Consider the following 26,922-nt stretch of genomic DNA (forward strand, 5'->3'; position numbering starts at 1 on the left):
TTCTAGATTTGTCTGTCTCTAAAATAGGTGCTGGATTGTCTGGTAAACATCTAAGCACATAGTGATAAACAAAAGTGGGATAAAAAGTGTCTAACAGCTCCTCCATTTGACCAGCATAATCACTATCATCCTGTCTCAGAGCAAGGACCATCTGACTGTGGCCAGTAGCAGATGCCTGGGGCACTGGAATAAGAAATAAGCAGGCAAAGAGCAAAATATTCTTAGCTCATATGTGTTGAGTGCTTACATATTTTCAGTGATAGAGATCATAACTGAACAATCCTTTCTAGCAGGCATTTATTCCACAAATCTTGATTTATACCTTTTTACTAAATCCTACTATATACTTACTTATATTTTGAATCCATTGGAACCTCTTTGTGTCACTGGCTTTCACAGTGTGCTAGTGAGTAGCAACTGAGTTGGGAATTGTACTTCCTTTTCTTTGCTAAAACAAAGTATTTGGCAGTTCCAGGTACACCTTCTAGCTCTTTCATCCGGGAAATCATGAATTCCTTAATTAGCTTATCCACAGGATTCTAGATTTCCCTTCTGCTTTTATATTTTGCCATCTGTTTGCCAAAGTGACCTTTGTCTCTATGGAGCTGCTACAAAGGAATATGGATATGGAACCTCTGATTTTGGCCCCTTTTAAAATCATGAGAAGGTAACTGCAAGGACAGAGATGTCTTTTAGGTGCTCCTCTAGTCCTGAATTGTTGAAGAACTAAGTACTGAAGATGTGGGCAGATGCCCTTACAGAGACGCTGCAGGAACACAACCAATGAAGGACCATGTGAGCACAGGACTCCTGCAGAAATAGGAGTGTAAGAGATGCAGCATCAATGTGCGTGTGTGTATGTGCGTGTGCACATGTGAAGGGGTGTATTTGGAAGAGTGGAAAGGAGAGAGTTGCGAAGGCCCAGGAAATCACCTCCTTGACCTCTGGCTTTCTCAGTTGGCCGGGGGATACCTATTAACACCATTCAGTAAGAGCTACATTCTGTGAAACAGAGCGTGGTCTGTAGCAAATACAAGTCTCTAAGGGAGTTTTGACAAAAACAGAGGGTGAGGGGGAATCCAGATGAATGTTTCTCATTAATAATCAATGAAGTAATAATTTATGTGAACTCTACAGTGTCTGCCAGACCCACTTCATAAACAAAGCCCTTGTAGCATCATCAAAACACTTGCCACGTGAAAATTACTTCTATGAGACATATATCACTGACAAAGCTTTAGGGCTGTGTTATTGTACTTGCTTTTTTGAAGAAAGCACGGTGTCTGCACAGAGGAATAGTTTACAGCAGACAATACCAAAACTTTAGATGCCGTTCTTCAGAGCTAGTTATGCTGTAGCTGAAAACACTAAAAGCAAATCTGGCCTCCTCTTGATCCCTGCCCACAAAATCACTTGACAAACACTATATTTAGAGCAATATACATGACAAAGACTAAATTAAAGAAAACCACCTTCTCTTTTTACAAGCAAATCATGGGGTGAATCCTGGTTCATCCTTTATTGCTGCAGCGCTTGGCACAACAGGACCTCAATCTTGTTTAGAGCTTCTAATGCAATGCAAATAATAGGAGAGAATAACAAATAATAATAATACAACAAAGCATTACCACAATGGATGCCACTCTCTTTCAAAGATGCAATTTTGACACCGTTGTGTAAAGAAATCTACAATGTTAATGTTATTTCTATTACTGTTTCTGCTTATGGATAACCATCAGTGCCATTGCTACCTCAAAGGGATCTCAGGCACTACCTCCCCATGGTGAATCTATTTAGTTTCCTCTTAGAACAGCTCTGCAAAAAAGTACCTGACAGACAAGCCTGAGTGTGATCTGGAAAACTGGGAACTTAATGTTGAGGGAATCTGACGATGGCTCGTCAGTTTTTAATGGCTGACAGCTGCATGTGTAAGAAGCTAAGCCGGAAAATAGTGACTAATCTTAGTCTCAATCAACAATCAGCTGCTCTTCCATGCGGAAAACCCTGTTGCCATTGCAGCAGAAACTTATGAGGATGAAAATTCAAGTGGTAGAAAGCAGAAAAAGAGCAAAGAAGGAAAAATGTGAATAGAAAAATCAAAATAAATGCAGGGAAACAGATGAAAAAGAGGAAAAGATGAAAGGAAGACAATATTGTCTGGGCTGTCTGTGTCCATGCCTTATCCACAGGCTCTTTTGACCTGTGCCAGGATTTTGAAGGATTCATGAGTTTATATCACCTCACAACATCCAGAGTATTGACCTTCCCAAAGTCTCTGCTGCTTAAGAACCATTCCATGCATTAGGAACAACTGGCTTCTTCCATCTTTTCACCAATAAATCACTTCTTCACATGGGGTCAGCCACAAGTTCATTGTGAAGAAAATAACAAAAAATGCAAATTCTGCACAGGGCCACGTGGTCCCCAGTTAATGGCTCCTGGGCTAGTTTGCAAAAATATGGGTCTGGCCAATGTGTAAGATGCAATGTAATACAGCGTCTATGGTGTAAAATATGCACAGCTGTTTTTCCTGACTTTCAAAAGTCTTTGTGCCCTCACTATTTGCTGCTTGGGACAATCCTCTCCTGTTCTGAGATGCTTCCTTCCATTTCTTTAATTTTGAGCTCTTTGCAGTGGGCTATTTAGTAAGGTTAGCCTTAGCCAAACTAAGTAGCTTCTCTAAGCACCACTGGAAGCTGCTCAATCTGTTCGCCAAATGAACCTCTTCCTAAAAAAAAACTTTGCCATTTCTTTGAAAGCGAGATCACCTTTCACTTCAAAGCCCTAGAAGATGAGAAAAGAAATAAATAAAACATGATTACACAGCCTAGGAACTGTTAATGGATTTTTCCTTGCTTGATACCTAGGAAAGTGCTGTATTCCAGATATTTGAGAGGCATTCGTACAGGCACAAAAAGAAAAAAAGGTTGTTGGAAGATATAAGCTCCTAAGATGTAAATGAGTACTGAAAAGAAATTGGAGAAATAGGAAAAATTTCAATTCCCAGGCTAGGCTAATACTGAAATATAAGCCTTATAAAAAATGAAACATAAAAAGCCTTCAGTGTGTAAAAGATGGTAAAATACCATCTTCTGGGTATTAATGTGACCTTAGAGAAAATGGTGGAAAAAAAATGAGATACAGACATTCCATTGGACATTTTCCAAATGAAAACAAAAGGGACTCATTTTTCTCATGAATCATGAAAGAAATTCTGGCTATTAAGCTGGAGTTACTGTGTGGATCCTTGAATCTGTGGAATGCATACAAACACTCTCCTTGCCTTTCCAGGGTCACGGGAGTAACAACAGCCTTGCCAAAACTGGAAAAAAGCTGTACAACCCAGAAAGGTGTATCAGCTGCATGGTCAAGTTTGCAGAGAAACACAAAAAACTGTGCTCTGACAGACTGAAGGGTCCTTCTAGCCCTCTAGCCCAGACACAGGCCTTTAACAACAAATTCCTAATTTTGTTTAGTACCAAAACAGAACAATTCTGAAGTGACACCTTTGTATAATATTCTCCCAATCTCCAACACTCACTCTGCTGCTCAGGGTGCTTCCTCTTCCTAAGCCAGAGGAAGTTTTGTGCCTCATTCAGGTTTATTTTTGGATGAAAATACCAATGAGCTCTATTGCATGGGATGTATTTCTCTTGGTGCCATTACAAGAGATGACAGAAAGTTGTCCTGTGAAATCAGCTGGAAAATCTTGAGTGACGACATTTCAAACTTTTAACCAAGTTATTCTACATGCATGATTCTCTTTCAAAAACCTGAGCAAACAGCCATAAGAGAGACTTACGCTATAATTTTAAGTGATTGTTCCTGGTACTATTTTCCTAGTATCTTTCATGTTAAATCAATTAAATGTGTCCAAACCCTTAAATCTACAGTATCCTTAACCCACTGAGTACTAGAAGAAGTCTAAGTATACTAGATATAGTAAAGATTTGCTCTCTGTATATGAATGTAGTAAGAAGTCTTGATATTTTGTATTATCCTCCACTAGAACTGTTTGACCTCCATACAGTTTATGGCAGCAACTTGTAGGACAATACTTGAATGCTCTGTGCCTGACCAGAATACATGCTGGATTTGAATTTGATTAACTAACTGTTGAGTAAGTAATAGAGTGGTACTTGGTGAATTAATAAACTGTTTATTGGTTAAGATTTAACCAAGAATCCTATCGTGAGAATACTATGCTACATAAAACCTGATCTGAAAAGAATCCAGAGATGAGAGCAGCAAGTAACGCTCCTGAGTGTCTGTAGAAAGACACGCTATGTTAATTAAACTCCAATGCACTATGACGAAGCTATTTTGGCCAGATTTTTGCTATAAAAGCCATCTAGCACCTCAGCAACCTGAAAACACGCCTATATGCTTAGCTCTCACTGCAAATACAGAGTATTGGTGACTACATCTCTTCAGGAACCTGAGAAACCATTTAGCTTTACATAAGCAGCTATCTTACTGTACATTCTTTTACCTCACATAAGCAGGTACCTTAGCTAAGGGCCAACTCAGGCCATGGGGAGCATGACTCCATCCAAACCAGAAGGATTTGTGAGTCCACAGGGGCCAGAGCTGGGTCTGGCCTCAGGACTGGGAAGCCATGTGGGGGGCAGAGAGTGATCTGTGGTGACAAGAGAGCTTGCACACAGACAGAGATTGCAAAGGATGCAAAATCAGACACAATGAACATCTTAGAGAACAAGCATTTTGCATTGAGGAGGATGGGATGAAAGATGTATAAACCAAGAGAACAGAAAGTACTGTCCAGAGTGCTATTCCTTCCTCATTCAAAGGAGGAGGAAGGGCAAAAAAGACCATGGAATTTAGTCACAATTCTCAGTCAATCTTCTCTTCTCCAGCTTTGGATAATCCACAACACCCTCAGTTTTGGATGATTTGCAACACCGTCAGTTTTTAGCTAGAGACCTGCCAGAAGGGAAGGTAATGAAATCTGCTAGACAAAAATGGAGTATGTTGCTTATTAAACAGGAGAGGGTTTTTTTTATCTTTTCCATTGTTAAACCTGGGATTTCACCTGTGTTCTCAAACACAAATAAAAGAGTGGAAAATATTAAATAAATAAACACTATAAGCTTCCACAGGTTAACATTGCTTGAGCTGCAGCTTGTAAGTTCATGAACGTAGTATTGTGCTTTAGCTAAAAATATTTAGAATTACAGTTTTTGAAACATCTCTTAGTTAGTGAAGGATTCCTTTCACCACCTCCCCACTTCTCAAACTTCACAGGGTTTGAAAATTTTTTGATGCATTCATTGCAATTCCAGATAACGTTTCAACTTCCCCTTCCATCTATGAATTCAATGGATTGTTTGTAGATCTTGATGATATAAGCACAAGGGCCCTCTCAGCTCTCTGAAGTGCCTGTTCCAGGCAGCCAGACTCAATGGCCAAATGGTCATCAGTGGTGGTAACTGGAGTACTCTCCATGGCTGGTAGAGAAATCCCAAATGGGACATCCCTAACTTCATAATGAAACAATTCCTCTTCATGCTATTTGAGTACAGTAATTATCTCATTGAGCAGTTTAGAAGAGGCTTGACATTAAAACAGTGTCAGGAGAATGTGCATCATGCTAAGGTAAATAAGGGTAGTCCATATGTCTGAAAGCAGTTACCTCAGCCTTTTAGCATAGTCAGACAGAAATTTCTGCATGTTTTGACATCTGGGTCACAACCATAAAGTTTTCCAGCACAAGTACAATAATTACAACATTATGAATACATTTTTCATCTCATCTCCATTTCTTCTCTATATCCCACAGAGCAGAAAACACTTCTTTCCACCATCTGGGCATATCTAGTACAAGGAAGGTCAGCAGCAGCTAGAGATGCCAGAGTAGCCAGCTGCTCTGTAGCCTCCCTCCCTGGGGCCTCAGTACCGGAGCCATTATCAATGGAATGGTGCAGACTAATAAACCTTGCTTTTGGCAAATAGCCCAGGGGCAGCCAGCTGGGATGGGTTCAATCATCCTGAGGTCCTTTTAAGATACTCTGGGACATGTGCAGGGCAGTGCAGAGAACTGGGTTAATGCTTCTGGCCCTCAGTGACTCCTTCCATCTCTCCAGTCTCTCACAGCAAGGGGAAATGGATGCCTCAACTAATAATAAACCAGAGCTGAGCATGTGGAGAACACCAGGCCAAATATAAAACACCTGGGGCTCTGTGGCCAGCCATTAGCTTAGCTCAATCACAGCATTGCCTGGAGTCTTCTAGAAATTATGTAAAAATGAGTAAATAAGAAACTTCCAAATCAACCAGAAAAAAAACCAAAACCAAACCAAACTTGAAACATTTGTATAAAGCTCTTGTTTTGTCAAGGAATTTATTATGACATAACTTTTATTTCCTAACAGATACAAACCTCTCAGCTTGTTCTTCACCAAAAAAAGGGACTAAAAAGATGAGAAATGCTTACAGGAGGAAGAAGGAATCTCTCCAAGAACACTTACATCTCTGTACCTCCAAAATAGCTTAAAATACTGGCATTGCTCTTGGCTGTCTTTATAGTGGGTAAAAAAAAAGGGCTAAATTTCACCTTAGAAAGTAGCAATCTTGACAACATTCTTACAATGTCATATTTCATTACTTAGTTTAACAGGGAAAAACCTTGTCTGAAAAGAAATCAGGAGGTTTTATAAATGAACAGCATACTAGAGGAAGCAGAGTGAGACAAAGCGTGCACAGAATTAGCTCAGCTTTTATTCCAATTAAGGAAGAATCCAGGTTTTATATCTCCTGTGCACAACACATTTTAATTTAAATTATATTAGTGGTTGTGTGCAAAACTTGTAACTTAAAATTCTTGCTGCTAGAAAAGTTCATCTGTAATTTCTGGCAGCCTGCACCAAAGGTTCAGCTGCTAATAATGCAGAGCAGTGAACTAACTGCATAGCAATTTCACACACACACAATCAACCCCACCATTCAGAAATGAAATTGGCCTTCTTGGTATTTACAATTTACCATCAGAACACTCTACATGTGACTCTTTTTAACAGTGCTCTCAAGCAAGGTTTACAAACACCAAGAGCAGAAGATACATTCACTGTTTCAAGAAGTATCTATTCTTTTACAAATTAAAGCTGAATTATGTCACGCAGACTTTCTTTCAAATTATAATTATTCTTTACCCCATTTTTAGTGAAAATGCATTTCTTTGTAACAATTGTGAGCTACAATATGTTACCCACATTAAGATGATTCTTTTGCTTCACCATAGACATTTCAACATCTAGGGTTCTGTCAATAGCTTTATTAGAAATATTTTTTTCCCCAGGAGTTTGTATGTCAACTATAAAATAAATTCCAAGATGAAAACTGGCAGAGTGTTGGTTGTCAGTTCAAGGATATATGATACTACTGTTCTTAATATATCTTTGGCATATATTTTCAAATATGAAAAAGAAAACCCAACCCAAACCTCCTTCACAGGCTTTGTTAAGCCTTGTTTTACAAGGTGTACAACTACAATCACTAGTAGTGAGGTAATATAAAAATAGCATAAAGGCACTTGCAGCGTGCAAATGTGTGGGGGATAAAGGTGTAGTTGTATTTGAAATCCTGTGTACAATAAATGCAGCATAATTGAACAATGCTCAATGAATAGTGTGTAATTATTTAAGACTGAAAAAAATCTTTGCTAAAGTCTTTCCTGAGAGGCTGTCAAAGAAACTGTGCAGGCATTAACGGGGGTCCTGTCATGATTGATACAGGTCAGAAGCTGCCCAAAGAAATGGAAATTCAAGAACAGGAACTAAACAAACATTTTCCATCTGAGATGAGTGGTGTGATTGGAGGTAATACTAATAATTGTATTGAAAAGAGAGAGAGTAATGTTACAGCAAAACATCCAATAGACACAGAACTAATTGCCTGAAAAAAACCTATTTATATATAAAAGGCATTTTAGAGGAACCAGAGACAAGGAAAACAGGAGGGCACAAGGATGTCAGTGCTAACAAACCCCAAAAGTGTCTCTTTGAAGAGGACAGGCTGAATGGCTTGTGCAGTAAAGACCTGGCAGTGTGGCACTGTGCCTTGAAGGGGTCAGGGAAGCCAATTAAAGGTTAGCCTGGATAAGGGATAAGAGAAAAAGGAATGGGAAAATTACTGCAAGCCTCTTAGAAAACCTAGACTCTCACCTGACATATCATGCTCCGTATTACTCACTCCATCCTCTCCTAGGAATATAAAAGCACAGCAAAAACAGGACAATGAGTATCATCAGGAACATTATAAAGGAGCTTAGAGGAACCACGGCTGAAAAGCCTTGGATTGCTCACTGGGGAGAAGAGGCTGTTGTGTAGGAGCATTACAAAGCTCATGAATTTAAAGAGGAGGGAGGTGGACAGGTACTGTGGACTCTGTTACATGATACAAAACTGAGAAGCATTTAGTGAAATAACTAAAGAGGTTATAAATGAAGAACAGGTAGGTGGAAACACTCCCTAATTGCAACAAGAATTACTCCTATGGAGCTACATGTTATGTAAAATTTAACTGAATGAAGATCTTATCAGAATTAAAATATAAAGAAAGAAAGAAATGCAGACAAAACCACACAGAGAAATACATCATACACCTTAGACAACAAAAGTGTTCAAAGTGATAGAACAGGAGGCAGGGTCATCTATTATTAAAATTGTCTGACACTTCCTATTACAACATCCTGTTGTCAGTTGCTTTTAGCTTTGCCAATCATTAACAGTTTGGACTGAAATTTTACACATCGAATATCTGCCTGAGGCAGAAATACTCTGGAAAATTTTAGTCTGAACAATTCAACTGCTGCACAAATGGAGCCAGAGAAAAGTCCTTGTTTTTTTTTATTTCATTATTTAAAAAAACCTGATGTTGTATCTCGGCAGCTGCAGTGCCTCCAGACTTCTGAAGGAGGTTGTAATATTTCAGAATTGAAAAGCCTTTGCATTGGAGCAGTAACATTTGCCATTCTCTTTAAACTCTACCCAAAAATTCAGTCAAATTATGCCTTTGAATAAAATTATATTCACTCATAGTCTGAAAAATAGGTCTATTTTTGGCTTTAACAGCTGAAATCACAAAGCATTACATCTTCCATGAATGTACTGGATTATGTTTGTGCCCCTACTCAGCAAACCAGGAAAGAGTTAAAGCAGAAAGATCTCAGCTATTGTTACCATTTGAAATTATTTTTTTCAGCTTTTTATAACTTGAAACCTAAAGTTGCCTTCTACTTTCTTTGCCTTCAGCCTGCAAGGTTTCCAGCCTAGCTGGTGAGGGCAAATCTAACCTTGTGACACTTGCTAAGATCATAGTGGTTAAATCAGAAGATTGTCTGAGCAGCCTAAAAGCCTGTCAGGTCTCGAGCAGCTAATTGGGTCTTGCCTCATATGTTCTGCCTGTGATTTTTTCCAACAACAGAACATAGAAAACAACAATGCCAGCAAGCAGAATTTTCCCCAAGTCCTGCTATTCCCGTCTCTCTTCTCATTTATGGGAAAAAATATCTTTCATGCCAGTCCTAGGAGAGGTTTGCAAAGTCCTGAAAGTTTGGCTTTGTTCACTTGCTGACCCTTTCATTTGAAACATCTCCACTCTGCCGAAGTTTTGAAGAGAAACCAACTTTTCAGACTACAGCAGGATACATACTGACTAGGATGTATCTAGCCCACTCTGAAACAGCTGTTTAGCTCTGCACCTAACACCAGTTTTACCAGGGAGGCAGAAAACAGCTTTTCAAGCAGTAGGTGAGGGCCAGGCAGATGATGGCAGCTTTTTGCATATGCTCCAGGGCCAAAGAGAGAACACGTCAGAGCTGATGATACCACCTACTCTCCATTGCCCTCCTCTCCATCAGAAGAGGCTCAGTTCTCCCTGTTCTAAAATGGGCACAAGAAAAAGCATATAGGGAGATAGTGGTGGAGGAGGAGAGAAGGGATAGTGACTGGCCATGCCAACAGTTTGGTTGACATGGGGTGGATGGCTTAAAATCTGGATTTGGCCCATGGGGTTTGGCTGGCTGAGTCAGTAGATTTGCTTGGGTTTTTCTCACACCAGCTGAACTGATTAGCTCTGTGGGTTATGTTCTCAGCTGTATTCAGGGGAGCTTAGAAAAGAGGCTTTTAGCACCTGGGACTGCCAGTGACTGCTTTGTCCTTTGCTTGGTGCTGAAGTGGCTGCAGGACAGTTTTGAGTTTTGTGGGGCTGTGGTACTTAACAAAGGCTCCTAATGGGCCATGTGCCCTGTGCTCTCTGCTCTGTGTAATGCCAGCTCTGAACCACCTTTGCCACGCCAGTGAATTTTTGGCCTTTGACATTTTAGGCAGCTTTATAGCTTACTTGCACTGCTGAAATGGGACAGAAGGACGAGGCTAAAAAAGGTCCCTTCTGAGACTAGCATAAGGACTTTTAACTCAGCCGATAAATTTGGTGTTCAGAGAGGTTTCCAACTGGCTCCTTTGGTCTCTGTGTTCCAGCACTGAGAGGATTTATGTTTCACACTATGTACTGTAGTTCCAGATATTTAAACCAAGAATATACTTGTCTGAGCTTCACAGAAAGGTATACTACTTCAGATAGAATTATGGCCAGCATCTTTATGTTTTGTTGTCACTTAAATAGCTCCATGCTGCCTTGTATAATTCTCAAAACAGTCAGGTTTCTCAGATTAAATGCCAGTCTCACATTATGAAACAAGTTGTGTTCCTGAGAACTAAATAACAAAATAACTATGGTACCAGGCCAGGAATTCACGTGTATTAATTTTGCACCCACCTTTTCCAACATTTCCAGATTATAGGTCTTATGTTATCATGAACAGTCATGGCCATGATACCCCTCCAAATATGAATTGACATCATTCCAAATCACAGATGAGATACAGCCCATCCGTCAAAAAAACGCCCAGTGTGGCAGAAGTAATGGAAAACTCTTCCCACTTTATCTGCCACTTTATAAATCTTACTTCACTTGACTGAATGTTTTTCCCTAGGGCTTGTTAAATTTCAGCAGAATTCTCTGTCATGTTGTGAACTGAATATGAAAAAGCAAAGTGACCAAAGTGATACTCAGCAAAGCTAAAATGCATAGTAACACTGATTCTGAAGGTCAGCAAACCACAACTTATTAGAACGATTTTCTAAGAAAAAAAAGGTAGGGGAAATAAAAAAGGACTCTTCAGGAGAGAAAGAATCTCATAGATCTTAAAAAGAAACAAAAAAGGGATGAAAAAGAGATGACTGATACAAGTAAAGATAAAAAGCTAAACCACCCAAAAACTTCTTCTTTGACATTCTCCTTTGATGGCAATCTACTGCAAAGCAGAATACTCCAAAATAAATATTTTGGAGCACTTTGCATCCAGTTCTACCAGTGTGACTCCACTGCTACTAGCAGGACTGTGCCAGGGTCCCAGGTGGCAAGGATGAAAACAGAAACTCATTATGGAATAAGAAATGTAAGAACGCTTTGGTGAGAGCACATTCCCTGCAGAGTGCCATGAAAGTAAAAAGAACATTTAAATAATACTGGCCCTTGATCCCCTCAAAAGCTGAAAGCACATTTATTCAGCTTGAATTCCAAAATCCCTGCCACGGTTTATAAAATGTGCTTGATCCTTCTGTAAGACCCTTTGGCATTTTCTCTCAGAGAAAAGGTCTCCAGATGTTATTTTTACAGTTCATCTTAAGTAAATGTATGTGTTTAGCTAAACAGGCTTAAACGCAAGAGGCACCTAAGAGAACAATGATGAAATGCTTGACTTGATTTATGGACCAACTGTCAAATCCTTGTTTAGAACATCTGGCTGGTGAGGTGATTTGAAAACTTTTTCTGTCAGTGAATATCAGCACAGTAGGCTCTTCTGCCTTACACACAGCTCTAAATTGTAAAGGTAATTAGTGGAGAAGTGGCATCAGAGTGTACATCTAACAGCTTATCCGTGCTCACAAAACATTCATTCTACAACACTGCCAACATGTAATGTGCAATCATTTGCAACTTTTTAATTAACAAAATATACAAAATATTGGCTTCAGAACCTGAAAGTTGCTACCTACAAGCTGCACAGACAAGTGCAGGTCTGTCTCTCACAACAGCCCTTCAAAGTGAACTCGTGGGCCACCCTGACAACTTCTCAGCAGCCACTGTGGCCTGGGTTTGGTAGCTCAGCTTTTTCCTACACGCCTGTATCTGTTCCCTCTGGCTTTGTCACACAGGTCCAGCACGAGTCCTTGGGAGAGAGGAACCTCACCCATCCTCTGCCCACCTCTGTCTGTTTCTCAGTACAGTTTCTGCAGTTTCCCATGAACACAACGGCTTGCAAGGGCATGCATGCCACAGCAACATTCCTAATTCAAAGGCTGATATAATCTATACTCTACAAAGCAAGGCTGATCCCAGGAAAATTGAATTTTTCTCTCTGTCTTCCCCTGTTTAGCAACAACATGACAACTCAGAGATGACACAATCCAGGAACCCTTTCTGTAATTCAATTCTAGTTCTGAAGCAAAAATCTACTTTCATCTTGGTCTAATCTAATATCAGGGAATGATGAGGGTTTTTTGTGAGGGATTTCTTTGTTCCTCTAGAAAAAAAAAGCAGCAGCTTTATTGTAGAAATCACTTTCAGATGAAATGAAGGTAACACCAATCTGGGCCCTCACTATAGATTCAGAAAGATTCATATCACCCACACAGAAACATCTAACCACAGCATCTCAGAGTGGAGACTTTAACCTCCTCATATGGAAAAGCTGGAAAAGGTGAAGATTTTGTAGAGTGATTTGTCCCACCTGCAGCAGTTTCTGCATCCCCTGAAGGAGATTTTTATCTCTTTTCAAAAGCTATGGCAGAAACCTACTGTCATCACAGGCCTTTCTTTGTCACTCCTGTTGTGCATCCAGTAGCAGGGAGGCAGAACCATGTACTTCCTTGCTATGAAGAAACAACTGGGAAATTACTGCAGCACCTTTTTAAACACCACCAACAAAAAAGAATTAAATCTCAAACTCAAACTTGATAGAAAAATTACTGTGAACTAGAGAAGCAGCTTAGAACAGTCTTGTTTTGGTTAGGCCACATTAGAAAAGATGCTGTTATAATCTTGAGCAGTTCTGCATACAGGCAACAGCCAAGACATTTACTGACAACGATGAGATTTTCAGACATGTTAAAACATTGAAGAGCTTCATCACATGAAAATTTCACAAAAGCCATTGACTAGAAAACTGTTGCAAAAGGGACAAGATGAAAAATGTGTCAGACTGAAATAGTCCATTTTGAACGAGGTGAAAGGGATTTAGAAGATATGGAGCATGGGAAGAGAGGCCAGGGCTTTTTTTTAGACATTGTGGTTATAAATGATAAGAAAAATAAGTATGAAAGTAGCATATTTGTTTCAATTTCCAGAAGTATTTGACAAGTTTCCATAAGAGAGATTAATGGCTAAGAGGCACAGAGCAAGAATAAAGAAATAAAGAAGTCTTCTGTGTATAAAAACTAGCTCAAACTGTTGCTTTGCCCTTAGAAGATGGCTATGCCTCTTACACAAGGGTTCTTTTCCTTACAGCCATAAACTGACCATTATCCTGTTGGTCTGGATTTGGGGGGCTGTTTTAAGGATAATGTCACATATTTGTAACTGTATTGCTGTAGCTTTAATGGTCTAAAAGCAAAATCAGGACATGGTTTATGGGTCAGTATAGTCAGGAAAAAAAGGAGAAGTCCATATTCAGGTCAGAGAAGCAGTGAACTTCCAAGTGAAGTATGAGTAGGGAGAACATCCTTTGAATTTAATTAGATATGTTAAGCCAGATAGACAAAAAAGCTGGTTGGCACCTGTAAAACAAACGGAATATTAAAAGCGAAGTGGTGACACTGTGATTATTCTGTAAAGGAATAGATAGGTAAGGCTATGGCAGATAAAAGGATTAATAAAGGGGGGAAAATTATAGTGTACTGCAAAAACTGCTCTTTCCTTTGAATTCACCTTTTTACTGTCTGCTATAATTAAAATTTTAGTCTCCTGGTTGCCTCAGACAATCAGAGGGCTGGTGCATATTTTTCTAGCTACATGAGTTGGTCTAAGAAGAAATATAAGTTTCACCCACAAATCTTGCTTCATGCAAAAGGCACACAGGGGTAGTGCCTGCTCCTAGAAATGTGCACCACTTGTATCCTCACTCTGTGAGCAGATCTGTGTTGGAGGAGTCTACTGTGCCCACGCCTCTCTCTTCTCATCTTTGCACTCACAAAGGTTGATTTGTTATTGGCACAGTCTCTGAGGTCAGGGCAGCACAGGCTGTGAGTGGACCTGGGCTTTAAATGAAGGCGTTAATTATATGTGATGGAAAATACTTTTTTTGTTTGCTTGTTTCCCAGGTTTTCTAATCTAAAAGACAGGTGAAGCCTGGTCTTTTATGGTCAGATTCATTTTCCTTTACTTTACTAACACAAGGGGAAATAAAATTAAAAAAAATGGCACTGCAAACCTCTGCAAATGGAATAGGGAAACTGGGTCCTATTCTGGTCTATATTATTGATGGAGGGGCTCTCTCCACCTCACCCTGGGATCACTCTCTTCTCTATGTTCATCTCTGAAACTCCAGGAGGGGTAATCGAGGCTCCAACAACAGTATTTGCCCAACAACATCTTACTAGTGTCTTGTACTGATGCCAGAGTGAAGAATAGGTTTGTTACCCTTTAAATTCCAAAATTAGTTTGCAGAGCGGGAAGAACTTGCAAACCTGTAAACTATTTTTATGCAGCCTTGAAGTAATGTGGACTTTCCTGATATTTTCAATCTATAACACAACTTTAAAACAAAACTATGACAGATTGTCATCTTTTGATCATAAAAACATGGTGAGGAAAAAAAAATTCCCCTGGAAGACATCTTAAGTTCATGCTTACTATATACATATGTGGATGAGGCATTAAACAGAGTACCTCAAGGCTATAGATGAAACAAATCTTGGAAGCACAACAAATAATAGGTCATGTAATCAAGTCTAGCGAGATGCAACTCTCACGCAACACGGCCTGCAGAGGCCAGATGCGATTCCGCATTGGAAAATGTGAAACAATTGAACAAGAATAAGGCAAACAACCTAGGAAATATCTAAGAACCCAAACTGTCTTTGAATTCTAACAAGAAAACTCTGAAAAAATGCCACTAGATCCACAACCTGATGCCTATTACCATTAGGGAGAATTACAGGAAGAATGGCTAGAGCATGCAGATGCATGATAATGTTTGTTACATGATGCTTAGAATAATGGAATCCGTCTATTACTACTTGAGGAAGCTGAGACCTTCACACCCATTAGCAGGCATCTGTAGCATTACAGAGATTGCATTCAAATCTATGATGCTGCTTTGTTGATGGAAAAACAGAGATGAGGGGAACGAGGAAGCAGGGAGGTATGAACACAACTGTCTGTTAAAGGAGCTGCGGTAAAAAAGCCCTCCACTGAGAACCCAGGGCCTCAAATCCCTGGATGAATATTTGGAAGGATGGTTAGCTCTCATGTCTCCAATGAGCTCAGTTGCTGAAGTAAACCACTGGAAGAGAGGCAGTCCCTAAGGGACACCAAATGATGTATATGAGTCATTAGCTATCATCTGTTTCCTTAGCATGGCACCTTTACATTTTGCCACCCCATCAGCTGGTGCTGAAGTGATAGGGAAGTATGTGCTCGGATCCTTGATGGAGATGTTTGCTTTGAAGGCCCTCCACTAGTAACTTCCATTCATATACAATAGCCCCCTTGCCTTCAACTTTTGTAATGATGGTTACGTGCAAGCCTGCTTCTGCAGAATTGGATGGTTTGGGTTTGTTTTATCTTAATTCCAGCTTAAATTCCACTCAAACACCACCAACAAAAAACAACAGAAACGTGGTCAGTTTTCTCTTTTTGAAGGGAAAACACGGGACACATGTTCCAAACCACATTTAGATTTTAAAGTTCAGAATTAACACCCTGAATTGCAGCCAGAAATGATCTTAGTCTTGAGGTTGAAAGTCTTTAGTCTTGGGAGTTTACAAATCAGTCATGACAAGCCTGAGCCAGCTATGGTTTATTATAAAATCAAGCTTGATTATCTACTTGAGGTAACTAGACAGACCAGAACAAAAGGACACAAAGCTAAAGTTAAACATATGTAGGAAAAACTGGAAGAGTAATCTTGCTTTACAGAGGCTGGTGAATAGCAAGAACAAACTTGTACTTGATTTTTTTTCATATACTAAATTCTGGCTAATAACATAAAGGGATCCACAATATTTGTAATAAGCAGCTCATTAAATCAGCTACTCAGCTTCTCAGCTGCAGATTCCTCCCATTCCCTGCTACCTGCACACAGTCCTGGAATCCAGGTGCAGCTTCTGAGCTCTCTCTGTCCACAACCCATGGCCTTTCTCTAAGTCCTATGAGGTTACAGAAGTATTGAAAACACACTGAAGAAAGAAAAGGATGCTGTGACATTTATTACGTAAATTATTACGTAATTGGGTTTAAACACATTTAGCATGAATTAAAAAACAACAAAATCTAGTCACTTTTCTCTTTCTTGTCCTCTTGTCTTGGTGAATTTATTGCTAGTTTTTAATGAATATTTAATTAATTTATGGTACTGCCTATTACAGCAGATAAAGTTTAGGACATTCTGCAATGTCTCAAAAATGCTTCAATTAAGCATGCATAATTAAAGTGCCAAAATTGTTATCAAAAGGTGCCAGAAAAGAAAGTTTCAATGACTTTTCTTGGAAAGATCTCAGTCATGCAAGTCCAAGTATAGATCAAGACCTGAAACAGAAGATTTCCAATTGAAGGGTTAAATAGATTTGACAGATGCAGCTAAAAATAGGGTAAAACTTTAACACTGCAGTCAGTTATAATATTCCACATTTATTGCTAGGGAAATGAACCACTTGAAATACAATTGGGTCAGAAAGAAGAAAAAGTGTTGGAGAAACATAAACTTGCCCTCTCCCTTCACTGTAGTCTGGACATGTCTTTTCTGAAACGCAGCTTGTGCTACTAGATCTTTATGAAAAGGTGACATTAAGCACATCTGCACCTTCTCCCATGGTACTGTCTTCTCTAAATGCTACCAAAGCTCTCTCCCTTCCATTTTCCAAATCCCTCTCTAAATATCACAGCAGCATAGTCAAAGAGGAAGAGAAGGTAGGAATTGTCTGCCTATTTCTAATGTGCACAATAGTTTTCCTGTTCTTCAGTGCCTGACTCAGAATATCAGATAAAAGGAGTTAAACTGCTTTTTCACTTAGTGCCATATTACTGCTGTGACAAGATATCTATAAAAAACCTACAGAATAGACTGGCAGCTTCATAATCACTGCTGCTTTTCATGCCAATCAGTATTATCCCATTGTTTCCATGCAGTCCCTTACCTACTTGGTTTATCTAAGTGAAAGAAAACAGACCATATGCAATTTGGGTCAGGATTGACTCTTAAGTGTTTAGGCATTGTTTAACTTACTAGAGCTCTGTATCTCTAAGCCTTTCCTGAATGGAAATAACAAATAATTACTAAATAATGTAGGCATTGTGGTCAGGAGGAGGAGATTACTTATAAAAGAAAATCTGCTAGTGCCAAGAAAATAATTTTTTAGAAAAAGAAAAATTGGAATAAGAAATGTGCAAAACCAGGAAAGACAGATAAAGCTGTTCTTTTTCATGAACAGACCTACTGAATTTCTGAAGCTACAGTAACAGAATATCTTTTATATTTGGGCAGAATACAATCTAAATCTACACCACAGCATATTAGAGCATATTGTATGTATCAAGTTTAATTACCTTTCACCTCCACGTTCACTAACAGAACTACTCCAGTGACCAGCTGCTTCCCATTACAGAGACATTACTCAGAGCTGCTGTCACGCACATCATTTGTCACCACCAGAGCATGGGAAGGTGTGGCAAATCCATTGTTTATCTGACTGAAGTCAACATTAATGAAGTATTCTGTTACAAACTCACTCCCATGCCCAGGGATTAGGCTAACTGAAACTCCACTTTCTTGTTCAGCGCAGATCACCAAAAGACATTTTTCCACACTGATTGGTTCTGCTCATATTTCACAGACAGACTCCTGCCTTGAACTGAATGTGCATCTTCATGCACTTTTTGAGACTTTTTGCAATAAGCAAAGGGCATTTGAAGCACAGGTGGCAGAAAGGAAAGAAAATCATGCTTATGTCCTTCTCAAGGTAAAACGTAGAAATTAAGCTTCTCACGCTTCCTCTCCAGAGCCCAAGCTCTAAGCATCAACCTAACCCATGCAGCAAAGAACAAAGGATTTTATAGCCTTGATTTGGGGTAGCTGCCTGGGGATTCATTCATATTCAAGTCTTCCACTCCCGAGAAGTTTTGCACTGGGACTGCCCCAGGCGGTGACATCTGCGCCCTCCTGAGAACACTCTGTATGGACTGAGCTGACAGTCCTCTTGGGACTGCTTTGTCCATCCCCTGTGGACCATTTACAGAACCTGTAAACAGCTTTGGCCTAAGGGCTTCAGGTAGCATCTCCTTCCCTTTGCCATCTAGACACCACGACTGTGGTCAGCTACTCACCTTTGAGCAGTCTGCCATTAATGAGCCTTTTTCACCCCTGAAAATACTTGACCCGGTATTCATACATTGCCTTTGATTAGTTAAAATTGTCAATCTGCTCTTTCTATTGACTTCCATCCACAATAACTCAATTTTTCCATCAGCAAACTGTATGTCACCCAGGTTACACTGGACTCCCCGTGTTGGCCAAGGAACCTGGGATCCTTGGAGGAGAAAGTTCTGCAGACAAAGCTGTACTCCAACAGAAGTAAATAGTCAGTAGCAAATGGTTCCCAACAGCCTCTTGGCTTACTTTATGCAGTGGGATGCTCGTACTAACACATGGGCTTTCTTGTCTAGAATAAACAAACACATGGAAAATAATGGGAATGGAGGCTTTCCAAAGCAAGATAAAAGATGTGGAAAACTTCTGCAAAAATAAAATATTTCCTTATGTTACTTTACTGTAACATCAAATAAGAACATGCCAAACAGATTGTTGGTGGTATAATTACTAACAGTCAGGAATTAAAAAAAAATAGAAAACCAAACAAAATGCCAAAACATCCAAACAATATGGCTTGCATCATAAATTTACTCCAGTATTTTGAGACTATTAAGAAGAGTATGCCAAATAGTAATCAGTCTGTTTTCCTAAACTGTTAACTGGCTTGGATAGAAGTACAACAGCCGAAAGAGATACTATGTTCCTAAAAAACCCTCCACTCCACACACAACACAAGCTTTGCACTTAGCACGACCCTCTATGTGGCCCTGCTCACCTCTAAATCTTGTTTATTTGGGACATTCAGCCCTTCATACCACGTAAAAAGGTACCATTTATCTTCAAGCACCGAGCAGATTTTAATCATTATCTTCATCCCTGGCCTCAATTAAGGTCTAATATAGAAGAGGCACTTGAATGACCTAAGAGGCACACTTAACCCTGATAGCGTGTCAAAAGGCTCTCAGAGTTTCTGCCACATTTCCTCTGGCCATCAAATCTTTCTCTCCTTTTTCTGTTGTAAACTGACTGTGTTTGTTCCTAGCACTTTAATGTCCCCTGGTGTGAAGTCTCCTTGAGTAACACTCACATGATAGAAAGTGTGATTAACTCTGCAGGTGCTTTTCAGGTCAGTGAAAAAAACCTACTTGTTACACTAGTATATAATACTTCAGAGATGTTCCCAGTCGCTCTGCATACTGGGACTCCCACAGTACCTATTCGCTTTCACCGTTGCTGTTCTCCTGTGTCTTGTAATATAAATACGTAGTTTTATCTGGGTATAAGTGCAATACTAATCCTTCAGGGTAGGTTTCATACAACTGTAATTATTCTGATTGGTCATTCAGATAATTTGAATGGTATATCTTTTCCTCTTGACTAAAATGCTTCCATATTGAAGATGATAAGATAGAAAGGAACTAAAATAAAATTAAGAAAAAAAATTTTTTTCAGCGCATACCTTACTACCTTTCTTTTGTTTCATAGGCCAACTTGTTAACAAAACACAATGCACAAAACAGGTTGGGAAACCATAAAAGTTGAAAAGATGCCTTCTGAAGATAACTTGTAAGCTTGATGGGGTTGAAAAACCTATGGAAAAATGTGGATTTTATTAAGACTTTTGACACCTTTTTTTACTGCCAGATGTCAAGCCAGTGCAGCATTCAGAACAGGGGTAAAGACACTGAATACTACTGTGCCATGGGGCTGCTGAACTCTTCAGCTCTTGTGGTCTGAAGATTTCACAGGCAGGGGAACCTGAGTGCGTGAAATGCCTCAGGCAGCTGCCTGTGCTCACCAAAGTTTACATCTGGAGCACACTAAAATTCAGTCACAAATTAAAGATGCTCAAGCATTTTTTCCTCGAAAAAGTGACTATTTTCATCTCATAATATAAGTGACTCACTTTAAAATTTTTGTGGATAGGGTCTAATGAATTAGCAGGAGTTAAGTATTAATTACAGAAAAGGAACCTGTGTTTTATTAGCCATTCTCTTGGATGATTCGAGTTATGGACTCATCAGCACATTGGATCAGTGGCTAAGCAATGGAGTGTAGAAAAAGGAAGCTTTAATAGGTAAATTAGCATGGGTAGAGTGAAATGAGACTGCCAGACGGCTACCAGTGGCTCCAAGCCTTCAGTAATGGAGAGGCCACAGAAGAAGAGGTATACACATGAGAGTTGGCAGATTCCTCTGGCCAGCTGACTTCTTAAAGTCTTCAGCACTGTACAGTCTTTCTTCGGGGAGCTGCTGAATATAATCAAATATATCTTGATTTTCTACTTGATTTTTCTTCATTAATGTTACAAAAATGGTACATAACCAGAACAGTGAGGGATATGTTTACAATTTAGTCAGCATATGATGACTTGCAGTGAACAATAATTAATAAAGCGTGCCTGGAATCTGAATATAGTGATTGCCTTTAGTTACAATCTGCATTCTGAAGAAAAAGAGAGTCTGAATATTACAACTCCAAACACTTATAGGCCTTGAGCTAATAAAATTCTGGGCAGGACGTTTAACCTTGTGTGTTGAGATTTAGGAGTCTCTAGATGAAAATTTCACAAATCTTTCTGTTATCAAAAAGTATGTCTGGGGTCGCCATTTCAGGATTGTAACTACTTACTGCAGCAGGTATTTCTTCCAAAAATGAAGTTTTCCTGAATTATGACTTGATTTGGATAGATACCTTCTAGTTTGGGGAACTACTAATGATCAAGAGGAGAGTGCATCGGAGAGAGCAGCACTTTAGCACTGATTTGCCTTGTGGATCTCTCCCTATGAAGTATCTGATACCCAACACTGTCAAAAGCACAATCCTGAGTGAGGTGACCTGATTGGAACTGACAGCTCCTGTGTTCCACTGAAATCAGGTCAAAAGACAAGTGTATGGGGAAAGCAGAGACAAATGGAAAAACAGAAAGGTTGATGTAAGTGTCTAATATTTCACAACCTCAAGTGTCCAAGAAATACATGCCTGAAGCCACAAAAATGGTGTTCTTTTCTGTATCTTTTGGTAAGCAAGATGTTAGGCTTCAAAGGTTCCTAGTCTCTGATTTCACTAGGATTTTGTACAAGTGGTCAAAGACTAACTCCAGGAAAAAAAAAAAATGACTGGTTATCACTGAAAATTTTAATATCTTGAGGCTGAGGCGTATTGGCCAGACTCCTATGGAACAATGTGCCTTAATAATTATTCTGTAAATAAGCAGAAGGCATCAGTTTTCAGACATACCCTTGACTTCCACGCAGACCTGTAACTTTCATCTTGGATGTCTGCCCTTGTGGTTTGTTATTTTACTCCGTAAGAGCACAAATATGCGTCACAGGGCATGAGCTTAACATAAAGGCTAAATGAATTACCACTTGTGTTCCACACTTTAGGTTCATTTGTACCGGGGAACTTTTTGACATACACCATTTTTGACTCACAAATGTTTAGGTCATCTGGAGGAAAGCAACTCAAAATTGCTTCATGTTTCTCAGAGCGCTGGTTAATTAGTGAAAGGAGAACTGAACTGAACCAGAGAAGTAAATAATTTTCTAGGCAGAATATCTTCCTTTAGAAAGCAGGTGACCTGATGGCATTTGCTGAAACAAATGAAAGCGCAAGAACACTAAATTCAGGAATATCAAAATTGCCTTTAAAAAGTACCAGTGCAAAAGCAAAATAAAACATTCTCAGTTGGCTTAGGTCACCGAGTATTTCTTCTAGTCCTAAAATCTAACAAAACAGCAGACTTGAATGTACTTGAAAGATGTGCTTGAATCAGAGCTGCTGAGTGATAAAAGAGGATTTAGTTCTCAAAAACATGAACTACAAACTAACCTTCCCCTCTCACCTGACCATTTTTCTCAAAGTCCCAAAGCATAGAAAACGGCAATTTTAAGGCCTGGATAATTCAAAAGCAGTTTAACAGATTTCCTCCAACTTTTCCAAATCTTTTTTTCCTCTGGGCTAAAAGCAACCATGAGAAAACTGAGCCTAAAAGGTAAAATTTTTAAAGAAATTACAACCTGCTGAGAGGGAAAATTTACACTGAAAATACTTTTCAGCCATAACTATTCCACATCAATCTTTAACACTTTAACTAATGTATTATTAAACTACAGTTTATTGTATGAATTATGTATATATAATGTATAAATGCATATAGTAGCGTATATGTAACAGAGCAGCCCAATATATGGAAAAAAATAAGCTTTCTGCATAACAGTAAGTGTAAGCAAAATATATGTAGACACACGAGAGATATTATATAACTATTAACAGGAGTCCATCTTTACAAATGAAAGGTTCTGACATTTGCCCAGATCAAAAATCCAATTTTACAGCACTGGGAGATAAGGAATTAAATGGAGTGCAGATATCACCTAAACTGGTACTAAAAGGTTAGCAGTGCTTAAAATTGATTAGTTACCAAGATCAGACAGCCGTCATCCCAGGCTGTGAGAAGAGTATTGGCCAGATGTTGCGGAAGCTTTAGTTGTCATTTTAACAAACTCTCGAGCTAGACAAGAGCTTCACAGATTGCAAACTGGGGAGCATAACTGTTACAAGGCAGGCATCCCAGCGTGTTACACAGCAGCTAAGTCAAGAACTGCTGGGAAAAAAAGGTCATGAGAAACCTCTAAAAACACTTAGTAGTTCATACGGATTCTACACTTATGAGAACAAAAATGCCTTGCATAGCAATCAGGAACTGGTCAGTTTGGGGAAGGAAAGTCCATGAATGCATAAGTCCTTGGAGCGCTGACAGACCAGAGGACCAAGAGATATGTCAGGACACAGGTGAATACAATACACCACATTTCAGACTATGGCAGGTTATGTAAAGATATCCATTAAAGATCATAATCTCTCCAAGATTAATCTAAAGTACTCACTGCTTTCCTAGCTATCAACAAGGCTGGGGAAAAAATACAAAAAAGAATAACATAAAATTTTAAAGATGGAAAAATAGTTAGCACTGTGACATGGCTGTGTCATCGTCATCTCAGAGAAATGTAAGAGATGACAGTAGCAAAAGCAGGATGTGACTGCTGACAAAGCTGAGTTCATTACTAGGATTAACAGCAAAAAAACGAAAAAAGCCAGAAATAGCTAGGGACTAGTTAGATGTTTGTTTGAATATAATGATGCAAACCCTCACTGAACACAGATACAGTAAATATATTAGAGCAAATAAATCTGTAAGTACTTCCATGGCAAACTGAAGTTTTGCTATTATGGATCTGCCATAAAGAAAATGTGTCAAAAACTTATGAATCTGATGGAAATATAATGAAGCATCAAAGCACCTATTTACCTTGAAAATACAAAGGAGTCTCAAACAAAGAATAACAAAAGGAAAGAAAAGAAGTTTTTCTGCACCTGTAGAGAAATCAGGCAGCAGTTCAGTAATTAATATTTATTACTTATGGCACCCTTCCTACATCGAAAATGCTGAACAAATATGAACTGACTTGTACAAGATCTTTACAATACGTGATACACATAATTACGGAAATTACAGCAGGGGGCTGCCAATGGTATAAAATCCTGGAGATCCTCCCTTGTGGGCAAAAGCATTGCACCTGAGATGAGGCTGCCTTGTAGGGATTGCCCAGCACATCTGAGGACAAAATTTACACCAAAACTGAAGAGACAGAATAGAGCAAGACAAAAAGGCAGGCAAACCTCCACAGCATATGCAACCAAGATGCTTATAAAAAAAAAAGAAGCAGAAGCTGATTTTGACATGTGATTGTTTTCAGGTTGGAGGTAATCGCGTTCAAGTCGAGCACAACACCTGCAGGCAAATCCCCACTGGATAAAGGAAAAAGTTGTTTCCCCATCAGCAGATAGAATCATTAAATGTTCTGAGTTTGAAGGGACTCACAATGATCATCAAGTTGAGCTCCTAACTTCGCATGGTACAAGTTAAGCGTGTGTCCAAGAGTGTTGTCCAACAACAGGCCATGACCACTTCCCTGAGTAGCTTGTTCCAGTGCTTGACCACCCTCACAGAGATGAATTTTTTTCTAATAACAAATCTGAACATTCCGTGATGCAGCTTTAAGTCATTCCCTCACATCCTATCACTGGGCACCAGAGAGAAGAGATCAGCATCACCCTCTGTATTCACCTTCATCAGGAAGCTGTAGACAGCAACTCCTCAGCCTCCTCTTCTCTAAGCTGAGCAAACCTAGTATCCACAGCTGCTCCTCACAAGCCTTGCCCCTCTAGTTCCTTTCATCATCTTTGTTGCCTTCCCCTGAATACGCTTCCATATTTTTCATATGACTCTTACCACACGCAGCTCTCAGGGTGAGGCTGCACCATAGCTGAGTAAAGTAGGATAAACACTGCTTTTGACTGGTTAGTTACAATGTGCCTAATGCAACCCAGGTTGTCCATTTTGAACACCAGGACACATTATTGACTGATACTGAGCTTCCCATCAACAAAACCCACCAGATTCTTTCTGCAGGGCTGCATTCCAGCCTATTCTCTCCCAGTCCACTCATACACCCAGGATTACATAGTCCCAGGTGCAGAATCTGGCATTTGTCCTGATTAAACATCATACAGTTGGTGACTGCCAGCCCTGTAATCTATCCAGACTCCTTATTAGGCCGATCTACCCACAAGAGAATCAACATCTTCTCTTTATTTAGTATCATCAGTAAACTTAGTGTGGACTCAGCTCCTGCATCCAGGTCATTGACAGAAGCAATGAAGAGCATTGGATCTCAAGGAGTGGATGCCTCTGCTTGTTTCTTTTAATCAGGAACATGGGGCTAAAGCCAGAGATCACCAATCAGTTCACAGCCTCCACCAGCCCAACTCTCTGCTTGAGACTGATTCATTATAAATCAGCTTTCTTGCAGCTTAGTGTATCAGTCTGTAAAACAGGTAATTTGGAGCCAGACCATCAGCTGTGAACTGGCACAGCTCCACTCAGTTCCCAGTGTCAGAAGGGGGCATATTTGGACAAAATTAAGCATCAGGCATCCCTGGTGAGGCAAGCAGAGTGATTTACATCATGACCTGGCTCACTGCATCCATGTCTATGTGGACAGGCACGGACGTGACAGGATGCTGCTCTGATACAGATATTACACAGCTCTTCTTAAGCTGAAGTGGCAGTGCAGCCTCCAGACAGAATCTGTCATATGCCAAGCAAGTGGCTTGTGTCTACAGGGCACCCACCCATATATAAATAATTCTTCTCTACACCACAGGAGCAAAGAAGTTTTGATACTTCCAACTAATTCAGCCTCTACTGTTGACGACGAGGTCTGCTGGACTGTTAGGTCCAGTCTTGTCTGTAAAATATTGCTGGTTTCAAAATACTGTTTTTGTGGGTGTTAGAATAAGTGATCCCTTCCAATGCTCTCCCAAACTATGTTTTGGAAGTGAAATGACAAAATCTAATAAGAACAACCTCTTGGCATTCAATTTATGGAACCAGTCAGAAAGTAAATAAGCACACACCTGACAAGAAAGCTTCACTTCACTAATACCAACTGAGCATATGAACTGGACAGGCTTCACGATTTTATGCCCAATTAACATAACTCCAAAATCTCCAGTCAAGAGTTTTCAGCCCAGGGTATTCCTTGGCAGAACCTCAAGACATCCTGCCTGAACAGAGAAACAAAAGCACATGCTCCTTTTACAAGACTTGCCTCCTGTCTTGACCCAGCATAAGGATTGATGGTTTAGCTGTTCAATTTCCCCCTAGAGTTTTAGTTTTTCACAAGGTTAAAATATAATATGGATTATATACCTACTACAAGAAGAGACTAATACACAGTATGCAATATTAATCATAGGTGATGTTTTCAGAACATAAAAATATAATATCCTCAGAAAACATTCCATATATTTTTAAAAGGACACAAAGAATTCATGACTGGTGCAAGAGATGTTTTTAAAAAAAGAAAAATCTTACCTGTCACAAGCTGTTGTCCTGCTAGCCCCACTGGAACCATCCCCAGATTATTCATAGCTGTAGCCCAAGCCGTGGGATCAGTGACTGACATGTTAAGCTGTGTGGTATCTATAGCTATACTCCCCAAACCATCAGCTGCTGCAAGAAAATAAACATGCTGTAAGTAGAAAAGCCAATGCACCACAATTTTTAACCGAAACTTTCAGTGAAAATGAGGCATCATAACCACTCTTCATTTTGGGTTTGTTTTGTTTCTTAATTATGATTCACCTTTAGATCATTGATAATAGTTCTTGGTATTGTATAATAGAGCATTAAGACATTGGAAACATTCAACAGACATAAAATGGTACAAGAAAAAGGGAGAACT

At 39.5% G+C, this 26,922-nt stretch overlaps 1 protein-coding gene across 10 annotated transcripts in view; it reads right to left on the minus strand.

Annotated features, from left to right (window-relative positions):
- Positions 1 to 26,922, minus strand: part of ENOX1 (ecto-NOX disulfide-thiol exchanger 1) — a 289,993-nt gene that overhangs the window by 109,009 nt on the left and 154,062 nt on the right. For all 10 annotated transcript variants that reach the window (XM_017733589.1, XM_017733588.1, XM_017733579.1 and 7 more), the window contains one exon: positions 26,553 to 26,690. In XM_017733589.1, coding sequence (XP_017589078.1) covers positions 26,553 to 26,690 — 138 coding nt within the window. The remainder of the gene's footprint in view (positions 1 to 26,552; positions 26,691 to 26,922) is intronic.

This window comes from Corvus brachyrhynchos, unplaced genomic scaffold, assembly GCF_000691975.1.
Source record: "Corvus brachyrhynchos isolate BGI_N302 unplaced genomic scaffold, ASM69197v1 scaffold202, whole genome shotgun sequence".
Lineage (NCBI taxonomy): Eukaryota > Metazoa > Chordata > Aves > Passeriformes > Corvidae > Corvus > Corvus brachyrhynchos.